At 49.1% G+C, this 19526-nt stretch overlaps 1 protein-coding gene across 1 annotated transcript; it reads left to right on the forward strand.

Annotated features, from left to right (window-relative positions):
• Positions 1–9029: 9029 nt before the first annotated feature.
• On the forward strand, positions 9030–19362 carry pcgf1 (polycomb group ring finger 1). The gene is made up of 9 exons (XM_030368944.1): positions 9030–9151; positions 11676–11781; positions 13878–14030; positions 14362–14433; positions 15456–15561; positions 15989–16031; positions 16732–16818; positions 17108–17188; positions 19194–19362. The coding sequence occupies exons 1-9, from the start codon at positions 9065–9067 to the stop codon at positions 19239–19241; spliced, it is 783 nt and encodes a 260-aa protein (XP_030224804.1). The 5' UTR covers positions 9030–9064; the 3' UTR covers positions 19242–19362.
• Positions 19363–19526: the final 164 nt, after the last annotated feature.

Below are 19526 nucleotides of genomic sequence, written 5' to 3' on the forward strand. Positions count from 1 at the left end.
AGTACTAATAAGTCGAGCAATGAAAGGTTATCAGTAATAAGCTAAAGCCTAAAGTAGCAGAGTAAAGTATTCAGTATTTTTTTTTCCTAGCTCTAGGATGAAGGGACGTTGCATCGCCCCCTGCTGGTCACGACTGGTTTCAGCGGTTGAAGATTCCCACTGAAACCAGCGTGGAATGTCAACCAAAAATAAAAAAAATAGGCCTGCACACAACAGTATGCTGTAAAAAATACACGCATCCATCGAGTCTGTTATTATTATAAGATTAATTAGTAGAAACAATCGCATTAGCGTGAAACATGGAGATGGATTGTGTGACTATTTAGATTCCATGAAACTCCGGGTTTTACGAGCCCATAATTACACACGCAGACTCTGAGAACCGCAGAAGTGAAATAAATAACACTTCATCCCCGGGTCAAGGTCTCTCTGCTCTCCTCCCACCTGTCCGGAATACCTCAATTGATTTAGAGGCTCCAACATCACGGCCCCAATTAGTCGAGTCGACGCTGAACACGGCCACAGGTCCAATCCCGCGGGCGGTACATCACCCGGACAGCCGTGTGTCAGGTGCGCCGTGAGTTACAGCGCGTTGTTTCTACCGCGGGGCTGTGAGCGTAAATCACCGAGACACGGAGAAAGTGGAGGCCAACACCTCCCCGTCCCACCTCACTGTTGCTTTATGAAATATTAGCCTATACATGCGTCAACTGTAGACGAAGTCCCATCTGCAAGTTTTAAAACGTTTATCTACCGCTAATCTGATTGAATCTACTAATTCAAGTATGAATACACAGTCACCAAAGCAGAATTACGGGAATCTGAAACCTTGTTTTAATCAGGAGATATTATTACATGAGAAATATATTCTAAAAATACAACATGGTGACGTCACACATAGTCAACCTGGGATGTGCGTGTGTGTGTGTGTGTGTGTGTGTGGGGGGGGGTCTGTGTCTGTGGTTCTGTTTGTTTGTGAGTGTATGTGTGTGTGTGTTTATACTAACCAGTTTATCACTATATATAAACTAACTACAATACAGCCTATTCAAATTACTAACTAGTAGCTAAACTAGCCTACACTACCAGTATTTAAACTAACTTGTATCAACTAGAATATATACGATAGTATCTATACTATCCAGGCTTTCCTAACTGTACTAACTAGTAATAATAGTAACTAACCTGAACAAACTATAGACTGTTTACTAATCTTACTAATGAATACGAACCAGTTAACCAGTATCTACATCAACTCGTCTAACTAACCAGTCTTCTGTTCAACCCCATGCTGCGTGAGCCCGGCCCCCCCTCCTCCTCTCTGCTGATTGGCTGATGAGGTCAGGGGTCATGTGATTGAGGCAGGAAGCGCTGATCACAGGTGTAATTAGTGGGAAATGAGGGTCCATCAGATGACATAATGGCTGAGCAGCCTCAGGCTGCTCTGCTCGGACCCACAGCAGAGAGGGGGGGAGGGGGGGGGGGGGGGGGTTTGCACGAGTGTCTGTGTTTGTTTGTGTTTGTTCTGCCTGTGTGTGTGTGTGTGTGCGTGTGTCTTTGTGCGTGTATGTGTTAGTGTGCGTGCGGACCCTTTGTTACGTGAACTTGACAATAATGATGTTCATTATTAAAGTTGAACCTGATGTATATTCACACCCAAGAAGACTTGTCAGGGGAAGGAGAGAAGGAGCAGAGAGGAGATGACAGGAGAGGAGATAAGGAGAAGAGGGGAGAGGAAAGGAGAGGAGAAGAGATAAGGAGAGGAGGAGAGAAGAGAAGGAGAGGAGAGAAGAGATGAGAGAAGAAGAGGAGAAGAGATAAGGATAGGAGGATAGGTGAGAAGGAGAGTGTACAAGAGATAAGAAGAGAAGGAAAGGAGAGGAGGAAAGGAGGGGAACAGAGGAGAGAATGAGAGGAGGAGAGGACTATAGAAGAAGAAGAGGGGGAGAGAAGGAGAGGAGAGGGAGGAGGAGGAGAGGAGGGGAGGAATATAGAAGAAGGAGAGGGGATAGAAGGAGAGGAGGGGGGAGAGGAGGAGAGGAGAGAGGAGAGAGGAGAGAGGAGGTCTCTAAAATTCAGGGTGATTAGGGGCCATTGTTGTGTTGCGGTGCCGGTGACGGTTGAACAACAACCTCCCCGTCGTATCTCTTTCATCTAGCCTCTATCGCAAAATTAGAGGCTCCTCTCTCACCACTCATAAAAGTGTGCACGTGATGTGGGCGTGCACGTGCACTGTGTCATCGGCAGCACGCACACAGCTGTGGTCTGAACACAAGGCACCAAAACATGCACCTGGTTAGTCTCTGGTCTCTGGTCTCTGGTCTGGTCTCTGGTCTCTGGTCCCTGGTCTCTGGTCTCTTGTCTCTGGTCTGTGGTCTGTGGTCTCTGGTCCAGGTCTGGTCTCTGGTCTGGTCTCTGGTCTCTGGTCTTTGTCTCTGATCCTGGTGTGTGGTCTCTTGTCTCTGGTCTCTGGTCTGGTCTGGTCTCTGGTCTGCGGTCTCTGGTCCTGGTCTCTGGTCTCTGGTCTCTTGTCTCTGGTCTCTGGTCTGTTGTCTCTGGTCTGGTCTCTGGTCTGGTCTTAGATCTCTGGTCTCTGGTCCTGGTCTCTGGTCTCTGGTCTCTTGTCTCTGGTCTCTGGTCTTTGGTCTCTGGTCTCGTGTCTGTGGTCTCTGGTCTCTGGTCTGTGGTCTCTGGTCTCTGCTCTCTGCTCTCTTGTCTCTGGTCTCTGGTTTGTGGTCTCTGGTCTGGTCTCTGGTCTGGTCTCTGGTCTCTGATCTCTTGTCTCTGGTATCTGGTCCTGGTCTCTGGTCTCTTGTCTCTGGTCTCTGGTCTGTGGTCTGTGGTCTCTGGTCTGTGGTCTCTGGTCTCTGGTCTCTGGTCTCTGGTCTCTGGTCTCTGGTCTCTGGTCTTTGGCCTTTTGTCTGTGGTCCTGGTCTAGGTCTAAGGTCTGGTAACATCCACATCTCTGGGAACTCATTCATCATTTATCTGATGAATGAGTTACTCAGTTATGCAGTGCTAACCCTAACCCTAACTATAACCATAACCCCTAACCCTAACCCTAACCCTAACCCTTACCCTAACCCTAACCCTAACCATAACCCTACACTCTAAATTCTAAATTCTACAAAAGGATGAATTTGTATAATCTCAAAACGCACAAATGTGCAAACTCAGTACAGGCTCTGCACCCTGGTCCTGGGGAACGTTTACCTCGCTAACCCCCCGACAGACCCCCCCGCCGCTGGGTACACAGACCCCCCCCCTTTCCCCCGCCCCCCTGCTCAGCAAACATCCCCCCCAACACACACCCCCCACCCCACTAATCCCTGGACCAGGAAGCAGTCCGGGCCCCGCAATCAAAGCCAAGGGCAGGCTCGCCCGGGAGAGCCCCGATCAAACAGTGTCCCGACCCCGCTGCAAGGCGCGGTGTTTGCCCTGACCCTGACCCCCCAGGGTCAGCCCCCCCCCCCCCCCCCCCCCCCCCAAGGCCTAATGGAGGACGGAGGGCCGTTTTATACAGTACCGCTCAAACAGGGCAGGAATGCCGGCGCTAGACTGGTGGAGATAGGCGACACGCCGGGGATTATGGGAGATTGTGTTCCCTTTGATGTGGGCCCACTCTGCGGTTGATTCCCTGTCATTACCCGGAGCACTGCCTGACAGACAGACGGCCCTCAGACATGTCCTCATCCGGTCGGCTGGTGAATCATTGAGCAGTCACCGCCCCCCATCCTCCTAGACCAATACTAGTCCTAATATACCTAATACTAGTCCTATTAGACCTATTCCACCTCAAACTAGACTAATACTCTAATGCTAATCCAATTAGACCTGGATTACACCTAAAACTAGTCCTAGTCCTAACTCTGTTAGATTTATGATACCAATTTATGGAACTGTTAAACCCCTAACCTAACCGTCTCTAGCCTAACCCCAAACCTAACCATCTCTAACCTAACCCCTAACCTTCCATCTCTAACCTAACCCCTAACCTTCCATCTCTAACCTAACTCCTAACCTAACCCTCTCTAACCTAACCATCTCTAACCTAACCCTCTCTAACCTAACCATCTCTAACCTAACCCCTAACCTAACCCCTAACCTAACCATCTCTGACCTAACTCCTAACCTAACCCCTAACCTAACTCTTAACCTAACCGTCCCTAACCTAACTCCTAACCTCACCTCTCTAACCTAACTATCTCTCACCTAACCCCTTACCTAACCCCTAACCTAACCACTAACCTAACCCTCTCTAACCTAACTCCTAACCTAACCCCTGACCTAACCCTCTCTAACCCAACCCTCTCTTACCCTCTCTAACCTGTCTCCTAACCTAACCCTCTCTAACCTAACTCCTAACCTAACCCTCTCTAACCTAACTCCTAACCTAACCCTCTCTAACCTAACTCCTAACCTAACCCTCTCTAACCTAAATCCTAACCTAACCCTCTCTAATCTAACTCCTAACCTAACCCTCTCTGACCTAACCCCTAACCTAACCCTCTCTAACCCTCTCTAACCTGTCTCCTAACCTAACCCTCTCTAATCTAACTCCTAACCTTACCCTCTCTAACCTATCTCCTAACCTTACCCTCTCTAACCTAACTCCTAACCTAACCCTCTCTAACCCTCTCTAGCTGAGGTAGACCTACCGGCAGAGACCTCCTCGTGCCTGGCTGCTCCGCGCTCGCATGCTAGGAAGCAGATAGCGCGCTCAGATCAAAGCGGGCCTGCATCATCAGACCACGGCGACATCCAGGTTAAGGAGAGACTCAAAACATCTCCGCTGTCGGCACAAAGCGTCCGGCGATAAGGCGCTCCCTCCTAGGTCCTCATCAAAGTCCTCCATGTGGGCCGAGCCGGAGGAGTAACCAGACCAATCGTCGTCGTGCATCAAGACGCCAGCATCCTCTTGGTCCCCGGCTTTGATGTCCGTCCATCCGGGCGCGACGCTGCGTCCTATTGGCTTGCCGCCGCCAGCCCGCGGTCCACCTGCATGAGGCTGGGGAGAGGGGGGGAGGCTGGGGGGGGGGGCGTCTTGCAGGTCGCTGCCGTCGCCCCTAGAGCCTTAACAAGCCGTGAAGATAAGATGGCTGCCGATAAGGAAGGCTCTCTTCCTGCGAGGGGAGATAAGGGATCTGACAGGGGAAGTAAGAGTGGTTCAGACGCTCTCTGCAAGGCTGGAGCCTCAGGGAGATATCAGTCAACAGCGGAGAAACCAGGCGTCTTAAGGAGTTATCAGTCGACACCAGAGGAACCAGGCGTCTTAAGGGCCTCTAAGGGTATCTTAAGGGCCTCTAGTTGGAGAGGTTTTACAAATACATGCAACCTCATTATTAAGGAAATATTCCTTGAACCGAACCAAAAAGACAAATAAAGAGATGGGTCTTAAGTGATTTGACATATCATCTAAGGGTAAATGGCTTAAGAGGCAGAGTTCAAGGGATAACAGACAACAGCTACATGAGTGAGGAAGGGACATGTTTAAGGTGACAATGAGTGAAGACTTAGAGCCAAGAAAGTATTTTCCAACCTCGGGCTGAGACAACAGGGAGCCCTGATATTATTATGGGTACCGGGATACTGCAGAGCTATAGGCTATAGCTATATTTATATATATATATATATATATATTTATATATATATATATGTATATAATTATATCCTCTAGACTGAGAAACACATGAACTACTGCTAACTAGGCTAACAGAGCAGAGCCTCACATGTGACCCCTGGGTCTCAGCGGCATGCTCTGAGCCGAGGTAACGTGAGCTGTAGGCCAAAGGACAGGAGCTAAGGGCGTTCAGAAGCCAACAGAATGAAGAATACGGCCTAGAACAGAGAGAACCTCCATGCTCTGATAACCCTGAGACAGAGAGAGAGAGAGAGAGAGAGAGAGAGAGAGAGAGAGAGAGAGAGAGAGAGAGAGAGAGAGAGAGAGAGAGAGAGAGAGAGAGAGAGGGGGGGAGCAAGAGAGTGAGAGAGAGAGAGAAAGAGAGAGAGAGAGAGAGAGAGAGAGAGAGAGAGAGAGAGAGAGAGAGAGAGAGAGAGAGAGAGAGAGAGGGGGGGGGGGGAGAGAGAGAGAGGGAGAGAGAGACAGAGAGAGGGGGAAGGGAGGGTTAGGGAAGGGAAAGAGAGAGAGAGAGTGAGAGGGGGGGGACACAGAGGAAGGTTGGAGAGAGAGAGACCGAGAGAGTGAGAGAGAGAGAGAGAGAGAGAGAGAGAGAGAGAGAGAGAGAGAGAGAGAGAGAGAGAGAGAGAGAGAGAGAGAGAGAGAGAGAGAGAGAGAGAGAGGGGGGAGAGAGGTAGAGGGTGGGAGAGTGAGAGAGAGAGAGGGGGGGAGAGAGAGAGAGAGGGGGAAGAGAGAGTAAGGGAAGGGAGAGAGAGCGAGAGTGAGAGAGGGGGAGAGAGAGAGAGCGAGAGAGAGAGTGAGAGAGAGTGAGAGGGGGGGACAGAGGAAGGGGGGAGAGAGAGGGAGAGAGAGAGAGGTGGGGGGAGTGAGAGAGTGAGAGAGAGAGAGAGAGAGAGAGAGAGAGAGAGAGAGAGAGAGAGAGAGAGAGAGAGAGAGAGAGAGAGAGAGAGAGAGAGAGAGAGAGAGAGAGAGAGAGAGGGGAGAGATAGAGAGAGGGAGGGGGAAGAGAGAGTTAGGGAAGGGAAAGAGAGAGAGAGAGAGAGAAGGGGGACACAGAGGAAGGTTGGAGAGAGAGAGAGAGAGAGAGAGAGAGAGAGAGAGAGAGAGAGAGAGAGAGAGAGAGAGAGAGAAAGAGAGAGTGAGAGGGGGGGGGAGAGAGTATGGGAAGGGAGAGAGAGCGAGAGTGAGAGAGGGGGGGAGAGAGAGAGAGAGAGAGAGAGAGAGAGAGAGAGAGAGAGAGAGAGAGAGAGAGAGAGAGAGAGAGAGAGAGAGAGAGAGAGAGAGGGGGGGGGACAGAGGAAGGGGAGAGAGAGAGAGAGAGAGAGAGAGAGAGAGAGAGAGAGAGAGAGAGAGAGAGAGAGAGAGAGAGAGAGAGAGGGGGGGGGACAGAGGAAGGGGAGAGAGAGAGAGAGAGAGAGAGAGAGAGAGAGAGAGAGAGAGAGAGAGAGGGCCTCCTTGTTGGCATGGGGGAGCGTTGTTTTCTCCCTCAGGTCGCTTGGCACAAAGTGTCCTTGACACAAGTTATCATGATAATGAAGGGATTACTCCATCAACCCTCTCCCTCCCTCCCGCTCTCTCTCTCTCTCTCTCTCTCTCTCTCTCTCTCTCTCTCTCTCTCTCTCGCTCTCTCTCTCTCTCTCTCTCTCTCTCTCTCTCTCTCTCTCTCTCTCTCTCTCTTTCTCTCTCTCTCTCTCGCTCTCTCTCTCTCTCTCTCTCTCTCTCTCTCTCTCTCTCTCTCTCTCTCTCTCTCTCTCTCTCTCTCTCTCCTCTCTCTTTCCCTGTTGCTCAATCTCATCATTTACATTGCCAAAGCATGCATTCAAACACAATAAGCAAAAGTACAATTCAAAGTTTCAGAGTGTCTGCAGTGAGTGAAGCTGATTCTCTGATCTCTCTCTCTCTCTACCCCCCTCTCTCTCTTTCTCTCCTCTCTTTTACTCTCTCTCCCTCTCCCCCTCCCTCCCTCTCTCCCTCTGACCCGTCTCCAACAGCCGCCTCTCTCTCCAAGCGATCCGTTGCCAGGCGACCGGCCGCAGGGTGTTTACGTACGCCTATCGACGCGGCGCTGTCACTCCGATGATCCCTGACCGCGAAAAGCGGCCCGGACGGGGGGCGGGGCCTCTTGGTACACCTGCCAGGTACAAGAGGCCGCCTGTGCAGCGGCACTGGGCCGGCACTGATCCGGACGGCCCGCTAACCCCCCGACAGACCCCCCCGCCGCTGGGTACACAGACCCCCCCCCCTTTCCCCCGCCCCCCTGCTCAGCAAACAGGCCGTGTTCCCGACTCCGCTGAGCTTTAATAACCTCCGTGCACTGACGGCTGGAGACGCGTGGAAGTCTGACGTCTGGCGTCTGACGGGCATCAGGACGAAAGCTGGATTCCAATCAGATCGCTGATCGCGAAAATTTAATCATAGTTTATTTAAGCCTTATTCTCTCTCTATCCCTCCGGGAGACCGGAGGGAGGGAGGGAGGAAGGGAGGGAGGGAGGGAGGGAGGGAGGGAGGGAGGGAGACCGGGAAGAAGTGAGGGAGACAGGGAGGGAGTGAGAGAGAGAGAGAGAGAGAGAGAGAGAGAGAGAGAGAGAGAGAGAGAGAGAGAGAGAGAGAGAGAGAGAGAGAGAGAGAGAGAGAGAGAGAGAGAGAGAGAGAGTGGGAGAGGGAGACCAGGAGGGAGAGAGACAGGTGACTGACAGGTGACTGACAGGTGTCTGTCAGGTGGATTTTAACAGAACAGAGGACACATAAGCCAAGAAAGAAAAGCTTATCTTTAGTTATATGATATAAATTATATTAAATAAAACCAAAATGATGGACAGAAATAAAGATATTACTTTATTAATTTGACTAAAGGACTATGTTGATACAGCAGTAGAGTTAATTATATAGGGGATGGCTCCCTCTAGTGGTACAACATCAGACCGACACAAATGGTGGTAAACACCGTTTAATCATAATATAATCCATCATTAAACCAGTTCCTTTGGTGTTCTCTACTGGTTCATATGGGAATAATAATACGGTTTCTCTCTGGTAATAAACTACACCTCAAATAAAAACATTTGGGTTGGAAAAATAACATTTAAAGTCAATGACATTTTTTGTATTGGAAGAGATCAAAGATTCGTTTTTAATGTCTGTTGATCTAAGCCCCTCCGCTGACGGACTATTCCAGCCGAACAGACCTGGACCCGGACTAAGGACCATGCTGATCCAGACCAGGACTACGTCCAGGACTAGGGACTACCATGCTGATCCGTTAACACCGTGAACGGGGACGGAACCTCGAGCCCCCAACACGGAGACCCCCATCACGGCAGCGTCTCGCGCTCCTCCGGTTATCATCGCTGCTTATTTATACCCCGCCTCCTCCCTGCTCGCTTGCGAGCTGTTTCCGGATACCGGAAGTCAGTAGGATTCCCAAAGATGGCGGAGCAAGGTCCGACGGCCATCGCGACGCGGCTCCGTAACCAGCTGCAGTCGGTGTACAGCCTGGACCCGTTGCGGAACGAGGTGAGTCCAGTCTACCGGGAACCCCCTATCCGCACGGGACCGCAGAGCGGCGGGGAGCGTGGGCGGTCGGTACCGGGGCAGCACGTGGCGCGGAGAAGTGGCAGCGGAGAGAGCTGCCCGCTGCTCCGCGCGGACAAGTGATGGAGAGAGGGAGAGTGCGTCTGCGCAGGCGTACGGCGGGGGTCCACCCCGGGGGTCCATGTCGGTGTTGTTCTTGTCGGTGCGAGGCGACCCGTTCACAGCAGGCAGCTTCCCGGCCAAACAACAACAAAGCGACGGAGACGTCACTTCAGGAGGTTTCAAAACCGCGCGTGTCGCCGTAAGCCAAGGAGAACCGGGACCGGGTCTGGGTGTCCCACTTCTGGACCCGTTCCCAGAACCGGTCCTCGGCGGGCTGAGGTCGAGTAGGACGGGCGTCCCGGTCCGGTGTTGTGTTGTCTAAAGTGTGTTTCAACACGCAGAGCGTCGTCTGTTCCATCTCTCTCGGTACTCCGCCTTGTCCCGCGCACGGAGCTCCTTGTCCCGCGCACGGAGCTCCACGTCCCGGGTACGGAGCCCAAAGCTTCCGCACGGTTCCGACCCATAGTTGGACCGGACCCGTGAGTCTGGCCCCTGGACGCGGTGTGTCTGGCCCCGGGACGCGGTGGTTACAGGGTCGGACTTCATAGGATGAGGATGAGTGTCTTTCTGTATTCGTGTCCCGCGGCGGCTTTTGAAACATCCAACAACCGCGAACAATAGGATCATAAGGACCGGAACGGATCCGGTATCAGGACCCAGACCGGCGTGCTCTAGCCCCACCGGTCCGGGTCTACGGGGTTACCCGACCGGGTCTACGGGGTTAACGGACCTGGTATACGGTGTTTACGGGTTTTTTGGTCTTCTGGAGCCTCGCTGCTCTCCGGTCTGTTTAACGGTGTTCGGTTCGGTGTTGCGCTTCACGTTGACGGACTAGAACCGTATTGCAGCACGTTGTTGGTTCAGGTTAGAGAGTTGTGTTGTTGGTTCAGGTTGGTTCAGGTTGGAGAGCTGTGTTGTTGGTTCAGGTTAGAGAGTTGTGTTGTTTTCTCAGGTTAGAGAGTTGTGTTGTTGGTTCAGGTTAGAGAGTTGTGTTGGTTCAGGTTAGAGTTGTGTTGTTGGTTCAGGTTAGAGAGATGTGTTGTTGGTTCAGGTTAGAGTTGTTTAGTTGGTTCAGATCAGAGTGAGTCGTGTTGTTTCCTATGCTCGCTGATGAACGTGAGCCGGTTAATTCTCCCTAAACCGGTCTGAGTTAGTGCATGTTAACCAGTGTAAATTAACCAGTGCAAGTCAAAGAGTGCAAGTTAACCACCAGTGCAAGTTAACCTCTTCATGATGTAAACACAGAGACAGATTCTTCACATTAAAGTTGATCAGTTCCTCAGTGTTTGAGTCTGAGGTTGTTTCCGACTTTGGACCTAAACTGACCAATCGAACGTTACACAAACCTGAAGAGATGTCCAAGCTTTACTCTAAACTGGTAACCTCAGAGAGTCGGTTAACTTGTGAGTCTGATAAGAACGAAGCACAAGAATTGTCACGTAAAGCGAACATGTAAAATATTTCAAACCGTCCGGGCGGAATAACCTGAAGTAAAGATCACCTGAGATCAAAGTGAATAAGATGGGACTCAGCCCTCTGGACTCTGTTCTGGTTGATAATGATATAGATATTGATAGATATACAACACTTGCAGATATAGCTCCAGAAGGTGAACGTGTGTCTGTGTTCTTGTGTGTACGCAGTTTATCTTATCTTGTGGCTCATCAGAGGTTTGAACAGTTCGCTGTGATTGGTCACGGGACGTGGTGTGGAACTATCTGGTGGTTACAGGGTCGGACTTCATAGGATGAGGATGAGTATCTCCGTATTCGTGTCCCGCGGCGGCTTCTGAAACATCCAACAACCGCGAACAATAGGTCATAAGGACCGGAACGGATCCGGTATCAGGGCCCAGACCGGCGTGCTCTAGCCCCACCGGTCCGGGTCTACGGGATTTACCGGTGTTTGACCCTCCTCTGACCCACCTCTGAACAGCACCTCTGAAAATGTTCTGCGAGCAGAGTGGAACCGTGCAGCGTTCCATCTGAGAAAAACGGAGGTCTGGAGAACAGTGGATCACCTGGACAGAGCCATCAGAACACACGGCTCATATATTTGTTACTGGCAGTTGGTGAGGGTTCCATTAGAGAGATAATAAAGAAATAAACGGTGTTTCTGAATCCCACCGCGACGCACAGCTCATCAACGTCTTCTCACTACTGAGCTGACACAAGAAGGGAGGAGGGGGTCTTCTGATGGGCAGTGGGGCTCTTCCTCATGCTGTAGACTGACACTGGTCTGATGAGCCGGTGTTCCCCTCACTTAACCTGGTGTGTGTGTGTGTGTGTGTGTGTGTGTGTGTGTGTGTGTGTGTGTGTGTGTGTGTGTGTGTGTGTGTGTGTGTGTGTGTGTGTGTGTGTGTGTGTGTGTGTGTGTGTGTGTGTGTGTTTGTGTGTGTCCCCAGGAGGAGGTGAAGCTGAAGATCAAGGAGTTGAACGAGCACATCGTGTGCTACCTGTGCGCGGGCTACTTCATCGACGCCACCACGATCACGGAATGTCTGCACACCTGTGAGTGACCCCTAGTGACCCCTCCCTTCACCCCCGGGCTGGGCGGAGAACACTGGGGGCGTGTTATCCCCATGGTTATGACTAGGGTTGGCTATCGTTTGGGTTTTATCCGATACCGGTGCCTTCTCTGTACTTCATAAACGGTTCCGGTGCTAAAACGGTCCACGAACCGGTACTTAAAAAAACGAAACCGCACACACGTACCTGCACGACTTGTTATGAGTTTCACATTAAGCAGAAAGTCAGCGGACACTGAGTTGAAGTTTAGGACATGGCACACGTTGTCCCACACGCTGTTGAATGGCAACGGTGTTTGCTGGCCTACTTGATATGCAAGATTTACGGTTGGCATTAAATTACTCAACTTACATAAAGAGGAAAGGCTGCCGTGACTGATAAACATAAAAAAATAATAATAATACAAATAATATTAATTACTCGCTGAAAGCAGGCAGGCACGCAGCTAAAGCTATGCTTTACACTTGCGTGCATGGCGCAACATTACTGACAAAGTCATATTAGATAATTTTACGCAGGTGCGCAAGGCAGCCACAGGAGACGCCAACATGGTTTTCAACCGCTCGGTACCGCGCCGTATTTATTAATACGTTTTGGAAAGAAAAAGTATTTGAAGCGAATAAGCGACTGTTCTGGATTTGTTTATTTGGTTTTGAACAGATAGTTTTTGTTGCATGCATCGGCTTTGAGATTGTTTGTTTGTTACTTTGAAATCACATACGCTCGCCACACACAGACTCACTCACTCACTCACTCACTCACTCACTCACTCACTCACTCACTCACTCACTCACTCACTCACTCACTCACTCACTCACTCACTCACTCACTCACTCACTCACTCACTCACTCACTCACTCACTCACTCACTCACTCTCTCACACACACTCTCACACACACTCTCACACACGCGTTCATTCATTCACGCACACACCCGCTACAACCTGCCGATCTTCAATCAAAACAACATCAAGTAAGTGACTCCGCAGCGCGTTGACAAGTCCGTCCCGAGGTGCCCATAGGCTATGGTTTATATGTTTGAAAGCCGTGACACACGCTTTTACAAGTTGGCCTAAAATACCACGCCTCGCAGTCATGGACCTATAAAGAAAGTCGTAGTCGTAACATGCGTGTTTAGAAGCACAACATTGAAAAGGGTCCCGTCTGAAACGCGCAGCGCTGCGTTCCGAACGTTGTGTAATCAAATACACCGTTATGGCGGTATATAAAAAAAATCATATCCTAACGAAAATCCACACCGTTATCCGGTGTGAACCGGTTTACCGCCCAGCACTAAAGCAAGATGACGCCGCAACACCATGGGGGCGGGGCAGGGGCGTTTAAAAGAGTAAGGCACCGTTATGAGGCACCGAAATATGCGTTCTTATTCGATCTCGGTACTACCGTTTACGTCGGAACCGGTTCCCTACTGGAACCGAGATTAGGTGCTCAACCCTAGTTATGACCCAACTTTGTGATACTTTTCTTTGTGATTTTGTGGTAGGATGTTCAATAACATCTCAAATACAGACCCTCCCATTTCTATTCAACCTTTTTATTTTTACAAACATCTAATGAATAAGTTCTTTATGTATTTTGGGCGAGTTCTGAAGGGTGATGAAAACATTTTTTTAACGAAGTCTGACATGCTACACTGACCTTTAACAACAGCAGCATGTGGCTCAGGAGGTAGAGCAACCCAAAGGTTGCTGGTTCGATCCCCGGCTCCTCCTAGCGGAGTGTCGAGGCGTCCCTGAGCGAGAACCCTCACCGCTCCTGACGAGCTGGCTGTCGCCCTGTGTGGTTGACACCGCCGTCGGTGTGTGAATGTGTGCATGAATGGGTGAATGTTAGGTAGTATTGTGAAGTGCTTTGAGTGGCCACTTGTTTGAAGAGCGCTGGATAAATGCAGTCCATTTACCATTATACAGCAGCTCTGCTTGTTAGTTTTGTGATTAGATGTTCAGTCAGCCCATGCATTGCTCTCTGGACCAGTGGGCGGGCTGACTGAACCTCCTCTGTGTTGTGATTGGTTGTTGAGTCAGCCTGTTCATGACTGAACCTCCTCTCTGTTGCAGTCTGCAAGTCGTGCATCGTGAAGTACCTCCAGACCAGTAAGTACTGCCCCATGTGCAACATCAAGATCCACGAGACGCAGCCACTGCTCAACCTGAAGCTGGACCGCGTCATGCAGGACATCGTCTTCAAGCTGGTCCCCGGCCTGCAGGAGAGTGAGTCCCGCCCTCTCCATCACGACTGCATTCATACAGCGCCTTTTGACCAGTGGCGACTCAAAGCTTCACAATACTGCCTTACATTCACCCATTCATGTGACGTGATGAGCCCTTTCAAAGCCAACCTGTTTGTGACATCACAAGTGGGAGTACACCCCCCCCCCCTCTCCACCAATGGTGCGTCCCACCGGGAAGGCTGGCGGTATCATCCGTCCATCATAGCTGCTTGGACAGGCGGGGCCACTTGTGATGTCACAAACAGGTAGGTTTTGGATGGCTGGTGGAAGAGCTCTGAGCCTAATGTTAGCTCCCCCCCCCTCCTCCCCAGGTGAGGACCAGAGGATCAAGGAGTTCTACCAGTCCAGAGGTCTAGAGCGTGTTGTCCAGCCCAGCGGAGACGGTGAGCTTAGCATGAGTTGTGTTGTTGTTTTGAATGGCAGGGTGTAGTTCTGTGTTTAACCAGCAGAGGGCGGTGCTGTGTTGGTGATTCACCAGTTTAGATGCCACTCTGATCTGAACTTCAGTATTTAGCAGGGGTGCAACGGATCACAAAACTCACGGATCGCGTCACGGTTTTTGAGTCACGGGTCGGATCATTTTCGGATCAACAACAATATTAAAGATAACGAGACAAATGTGACTTTAAATAAAATCTTCAAATGTGTAAAAACAAAATAAAGTTAAAAATGTGACAATAATCCTGCTTCCGTTAAGCATTGTCAATGTTTAAAAAAAAATCAGTCTGAGTTATTATCCTTCTTCTTTTTAACATGGATAGTAAATAATCCCTAACCCTGGATTTACAATTCAGGATGCTGCATTGCCTGGGGAGAGTTCAGAGTCTACACTCTCCCAAGGCAATGCAGACATCCTCATCTTTTTTTTTTTCATCAAGTATGGTATCAAAATACAGTTTCTGTCGTGTTTTATTTGGCATTTTGTAAATCCATTGATTTCGGTTGGAAGACTCATTGCAAGGGGGGTTGGTTGTAGTCTTTCGCTCAGTTCTAGCCCTACTCTTGATACGGAGAACCGAGCGAAAAGACTACAACCAAACATAAACATATCCGGTTCCGGTTTCCGTTTTAATGGGATTTACGGCCAATCAAATGCAACAGAAACTGTATTTTGCTACGATACTTGATGATGTTGTTAATACCGGAATTGTCCTCTAAACATGCGCTGATCACGTGAACGCACTTTTTCAACCACGGATCAGCCGATCCGTGGTTCACTTGCGTCCCGTGAACCGTTGCACCACTAGTATTTAGTGTTTACCAAACAATGTATTTACAATTATAACTGAACCTCGTGTTATTATCGATGTCTTTTATATCGCTTTCTATTGACAGACCCATAGTTGAGCGTTTTTAAAGCAGTGTATTTGTGACCCGGTTCTGGTTCTGGTTCTCTTGTGTTCAGACGCGATGCCCGACTCCACAGGACTGCCCTATACCAGTTTCGACCACTCCAAGGCTCACTTCTACCGCTACGACGAGCAGGTGTCCCTCTGCCTGGAGAGACACAGGTAACCTTTCCTCCTAGCTTCAGTACTAAGCATTGTGTAGCGTCTCATCCTAGCTATCTCTGTTGTGTACGGGGAATGGGTCAACCCAGTGATTGTTAGTGCTTGGCCCTTGGTTCTATGAACATCCGTACTGAACCGACAGCGATATGTTGTTTATTTTTCTATAGACAAATGTACCAACTGTAAGTCGTTTTGTATAAATGCGTTTGCTAAACGCCCTAAATGTAAATGTACACTTCTGTTTATACGCTCTATGTTTAGCAGTGAATTGAGTAATGGAGTGCGTATTGAACCCTGTTCCTTGGTGGATGTTATCTAATCTAAGTGTTTATTTAACTCGTGTTCAATGTTCCCCAATGTGGGACTCAGCAATCTGAGGCTTAAGTCGACTGTCGGGATGTTAAACGCATTGATCTGTTTGCTGCAGCTCAACGCATCCGGGGAAAGACAAGAACAAGCTGACTCTTCAGGTTGGTTCACAGGATGCAAAACAACACAATGTTAACACAACATTGACCGGAGGTAGTAGAGCTCGTGATCTTACCAGAGGAATATGTGTCCTTTTCTTTTCTTGAAATTAAGCTTTTACTTTTTTCCTAAAGCATTGATTGCTTTAAGAACAGGGTGGCTCTTATTTTGAAGTTGACGCGTAGTTTGTGTAAATACGATACTTGACCACCAGAGGTCACTGTTGACCTATTCTTCTGTTGGAAGTTGAGAATGCGCGTTATTGAATGACAAAGATTCATAGAGATTAGATCAGATTTTTACAAAGTAAAAAATTCATCATTACAGACCTATTTCAGGAAGATACTTCTTGAACTACAACGGCATTTAGATTTATTCCTGTTAGCTTCATTCATTAAAATATGAAATAATCCATATTCAGCTGTTATTGGTAAAGTCCGCAGTCACCCCACCCAGTTACACCACCCAGTGACACCACAGAGTAACAACACCCAGTCACCCCACAGAGTAACAATACCCAGTCACCCCACATAGTAACACCGCCCAGTCACCCCACCCAGTGACACCACCCAGTGACACCACCCAGTGACACCACCCAGTGACACCACCCAGTGACACCCCCCAGTGACACCTCCCAGTGACACCACCCAGTAACACCACCCAGTAACACCACCTCTCACCTCTTCCTGCTCCTCTCTGCAGCAGAAGTTTGTGCGCTGTTCTGTTCGGGCGGAGGTCAGACACCTCCGGAAGGTCCTCTGCCATCGGCTTAACGTGGAGAAACACCAGGTGAGGACCGGGGGGGTGGGGGTGTGTCCAGGTTGGGTGGTTGTGTGTCTTATGTGTGAGTGCGGTGTGTGTCCATGTCCACATGGTTTGTGTGTGTCTGTCTCCATGGTGTGTGTCCGTGGTGTGTAGGTGAACTAGCGTCCGTCTGATTCCTCCCGTTTGATTTCCTGTTTCAATAAAGTTTAATATAAGAGTTCCGATGCGTGACGGAGCTCTCGTGGACTGACCTGTTCGGTTGAACCTCCTCTTGAGTCAGGTGTTCTGATCTTGACCTCTGACCTCCACTCAGGTCCAGATGCTCTTCAACAACGAGTCGCTCCCCGATCACATGACCATGAAGCGATTATGGCTCTCTCATTGGTTTGGCAAGGTACAGTCTAACCCCTACTGTCTGACCCCCACTGTCTAACCCCTACCTGCTCCTTCATGACCTGTCTCTGTACTGTCTAACCCCTACCTGCTCCTTAACGACCTGTATCTGTACTGTCTAACCCCTACCTGCTCCTTAGTTACCTGTCTCTGTACTGTCTAACCCCTACCTGCTCCTTAACGACCTGTATCTGTACTGTCTAACCCCTACCTGCTCCTTAATGACCTGTCTCTGTACTGTCTAACCCCCGCCTGCTCCTTCATGACCTGTATCTGTACTGTCTAACCCCTACCTGGTCCTTAATGACCTGTCTCTGTCTAACCCAGGGATGACAGGGTTACGGCCCGCGGGCCGGACACGGCCCGACTGTATGTCACATCCGGCCCGCGGGTGATAAGGGGAGAATATATGTATTTATTTAATTTTTTATCATTTTATATGTATATCTTTTCTTTTTGGAATCCGTCAGTTGGTCTGTTACTGCTGCTGGTCTGTTACGATTCAATAACTGTTCATACCCCATTCCATTTCGAAACGTGTTTAGAAAACACGCTTGTTTCATTAAAATTAATTCATTCATTAAGGCCGCTGTCACGTTAAAATTGTACCCGGGGCGAAAATTGTACCGGCCAACGTCATCAGTTGTTGACAACTTGACAACTGATTTGATTGGGTTGTCCGTTGCCGGGCAGGTTTCAAAAAACATTCGGCTCATGTTTCCAAAGACGAAATAACATAATACAGATAACGGATCGCTAGATAACACTTGTGTTTACTTTATATTTGTATTGTATTGAATTGTTTAATCGAATTTGGCTAGTAAACTGAGTGTTTGAAGCAGGTTTCAAAAACCTGTCGTGTCACGCTCAATGAAGGAGTGCAATGAACGAGCATGAAAGTTCGCGAATGTTCATCGCGTCAAATGACGTAGGACGCGAATGTTCAAGAACCTTCCTACGTCATTTGACGCGATCGCCCGTTTCCCGGCAACAGACGATCGCGTCGTCTGTTGCTATTCGATTAAACAATTAAATACAATACAAATATAAAGTAAAAACAAGTGTTATCTAGCGATCCGTTATCTGTATTATGTTATTTCGTCTTTTGGAAACATGAGCCGAATGTTTTTTGCAACCTGCCCGGCAACAGACGATCGCGTCGTTTGTTGCCAGGCAGGTTGTCAAGATGTAAACAACTGATGACGTAGGCCGGTACAATTTTCGCCCCCGGTACAATTTTAACGTGACACCACCAGGGCGCGCCCCAAACACTTTTGCCGCCCCCCAACGCATTTGCCGCCCTAGGCAATCGCCTAGTTCACCCATGCAAGCCTTCAATAAATAAAATAAAAGTAATTAACAGTTTACACTTGTGTTATTTATAGGAAATGTGTTTTGTTGGCCCCTAGTCTATTTTGTTACATTTCTCATTTATAAATATAGGCTACTTGCATGGATAGGAAAATGTTAAGTTTTTAGAGGGGAGCTGTCTCCTGCTTCAGGCTATGTAATTGTATGCCTCATTGTGAGGCTATTTTGGGGCCAGTGCAATTTATTTTTGATGTCTAGGCCTTCAAACATAATTTAAAATAGCCTACCGATCCATGTGTTGAGTCAGTGTTTGGCCTTTTCAGGCCTTTTCAGTCCAAAAGTGTATCCGGCCCCCAGAGATCTCACTTGAAAAAAATCTGGCCCCCTGACCAATTTCACCCTGGCATCCCTGGTCTAACCCCTACCTGCTCCTTAACGACCTGTATCTGTACTGTCTAACCCCTACCTGCTCCTTCATGACCCGTCTCTATACTGTCTAACCCCTACCTGCTCCTTCATGACCTGTCTCTGTACCGTCTAACCCCTACCTGCTCCTTAGTTACCTGTCTCTGTACTGTCTTACCCCTACCTGCTCCTTCATGACCTGTCTCTGTACTGTCTAACCCCTACCGGCTCCTTCATGACCTGTCTCTGTACTGTCTAACCCCTACCTGTGTCTGTACTGTCTAACCCAGGCCCAGCCTCTGGTGCTGCACTACACGGTGAAGGAGAAGAGGAGATAGGGGAGCCACCACACCAGCTGTATATATTTTGTATGATAAATATTCTATTTTAATAGTGTTTGTGTACATATACTTATTTTCCTTGTTTTGTATTTTTGAAAATAAATTTCAAATGAAAGGGTTGAGTTTCTGGTTGAGTTCTGTGGGTCTCTGAGGACAGGAAGTAGAGGGGTGTGTGTGTGTGTGTGTGTGTGTGTGTGTGTGTGTGTGTGTGTGTGTGTGTGTGTGTGTGTGTGTGTGTGTGTGTGTGTGTGTGTGTGTGTGTGTGTGGCTAGCTAATGGCTT

The sequence above is a fragment of the Gadus morhua genome, chromosome 10, assembly GCF_902167405.1.
Source record: "Gadus morhua chromosome 10, gadMor3.0, whole genome shotgun sequence".
In the NCBI taxonomy this organism is placed as follows: Eukaryota; Metazoa; Chordata; class Actinopteri; order Gadiformes; family Gadidae; genus Gadus; species Gadus morhua.

Coding starts and splice junctions, on each gene's coding strand:
- pcgf1 (XM_030368944.1), top strand. CDS start 9,065: ATGGCGGAGCAAGGTCCGACGGCCATCGCGACGCGGCTCCGTAACCAG. Junction 11,782..13,877: donor CACGGAATGTCTGCACACCT/GTGAGTGACCCC, acceptor TCTCTGTTGCAG/TCTGCAAGTCGTGCATCGTG. Junction 15,562..15,988: donor CTCTGCCTGGAGAGACACAG/GTAACCTTTCCT, acceptor TGTTTGCTGCAG/CTCAACGCATCCGGGGAAAG.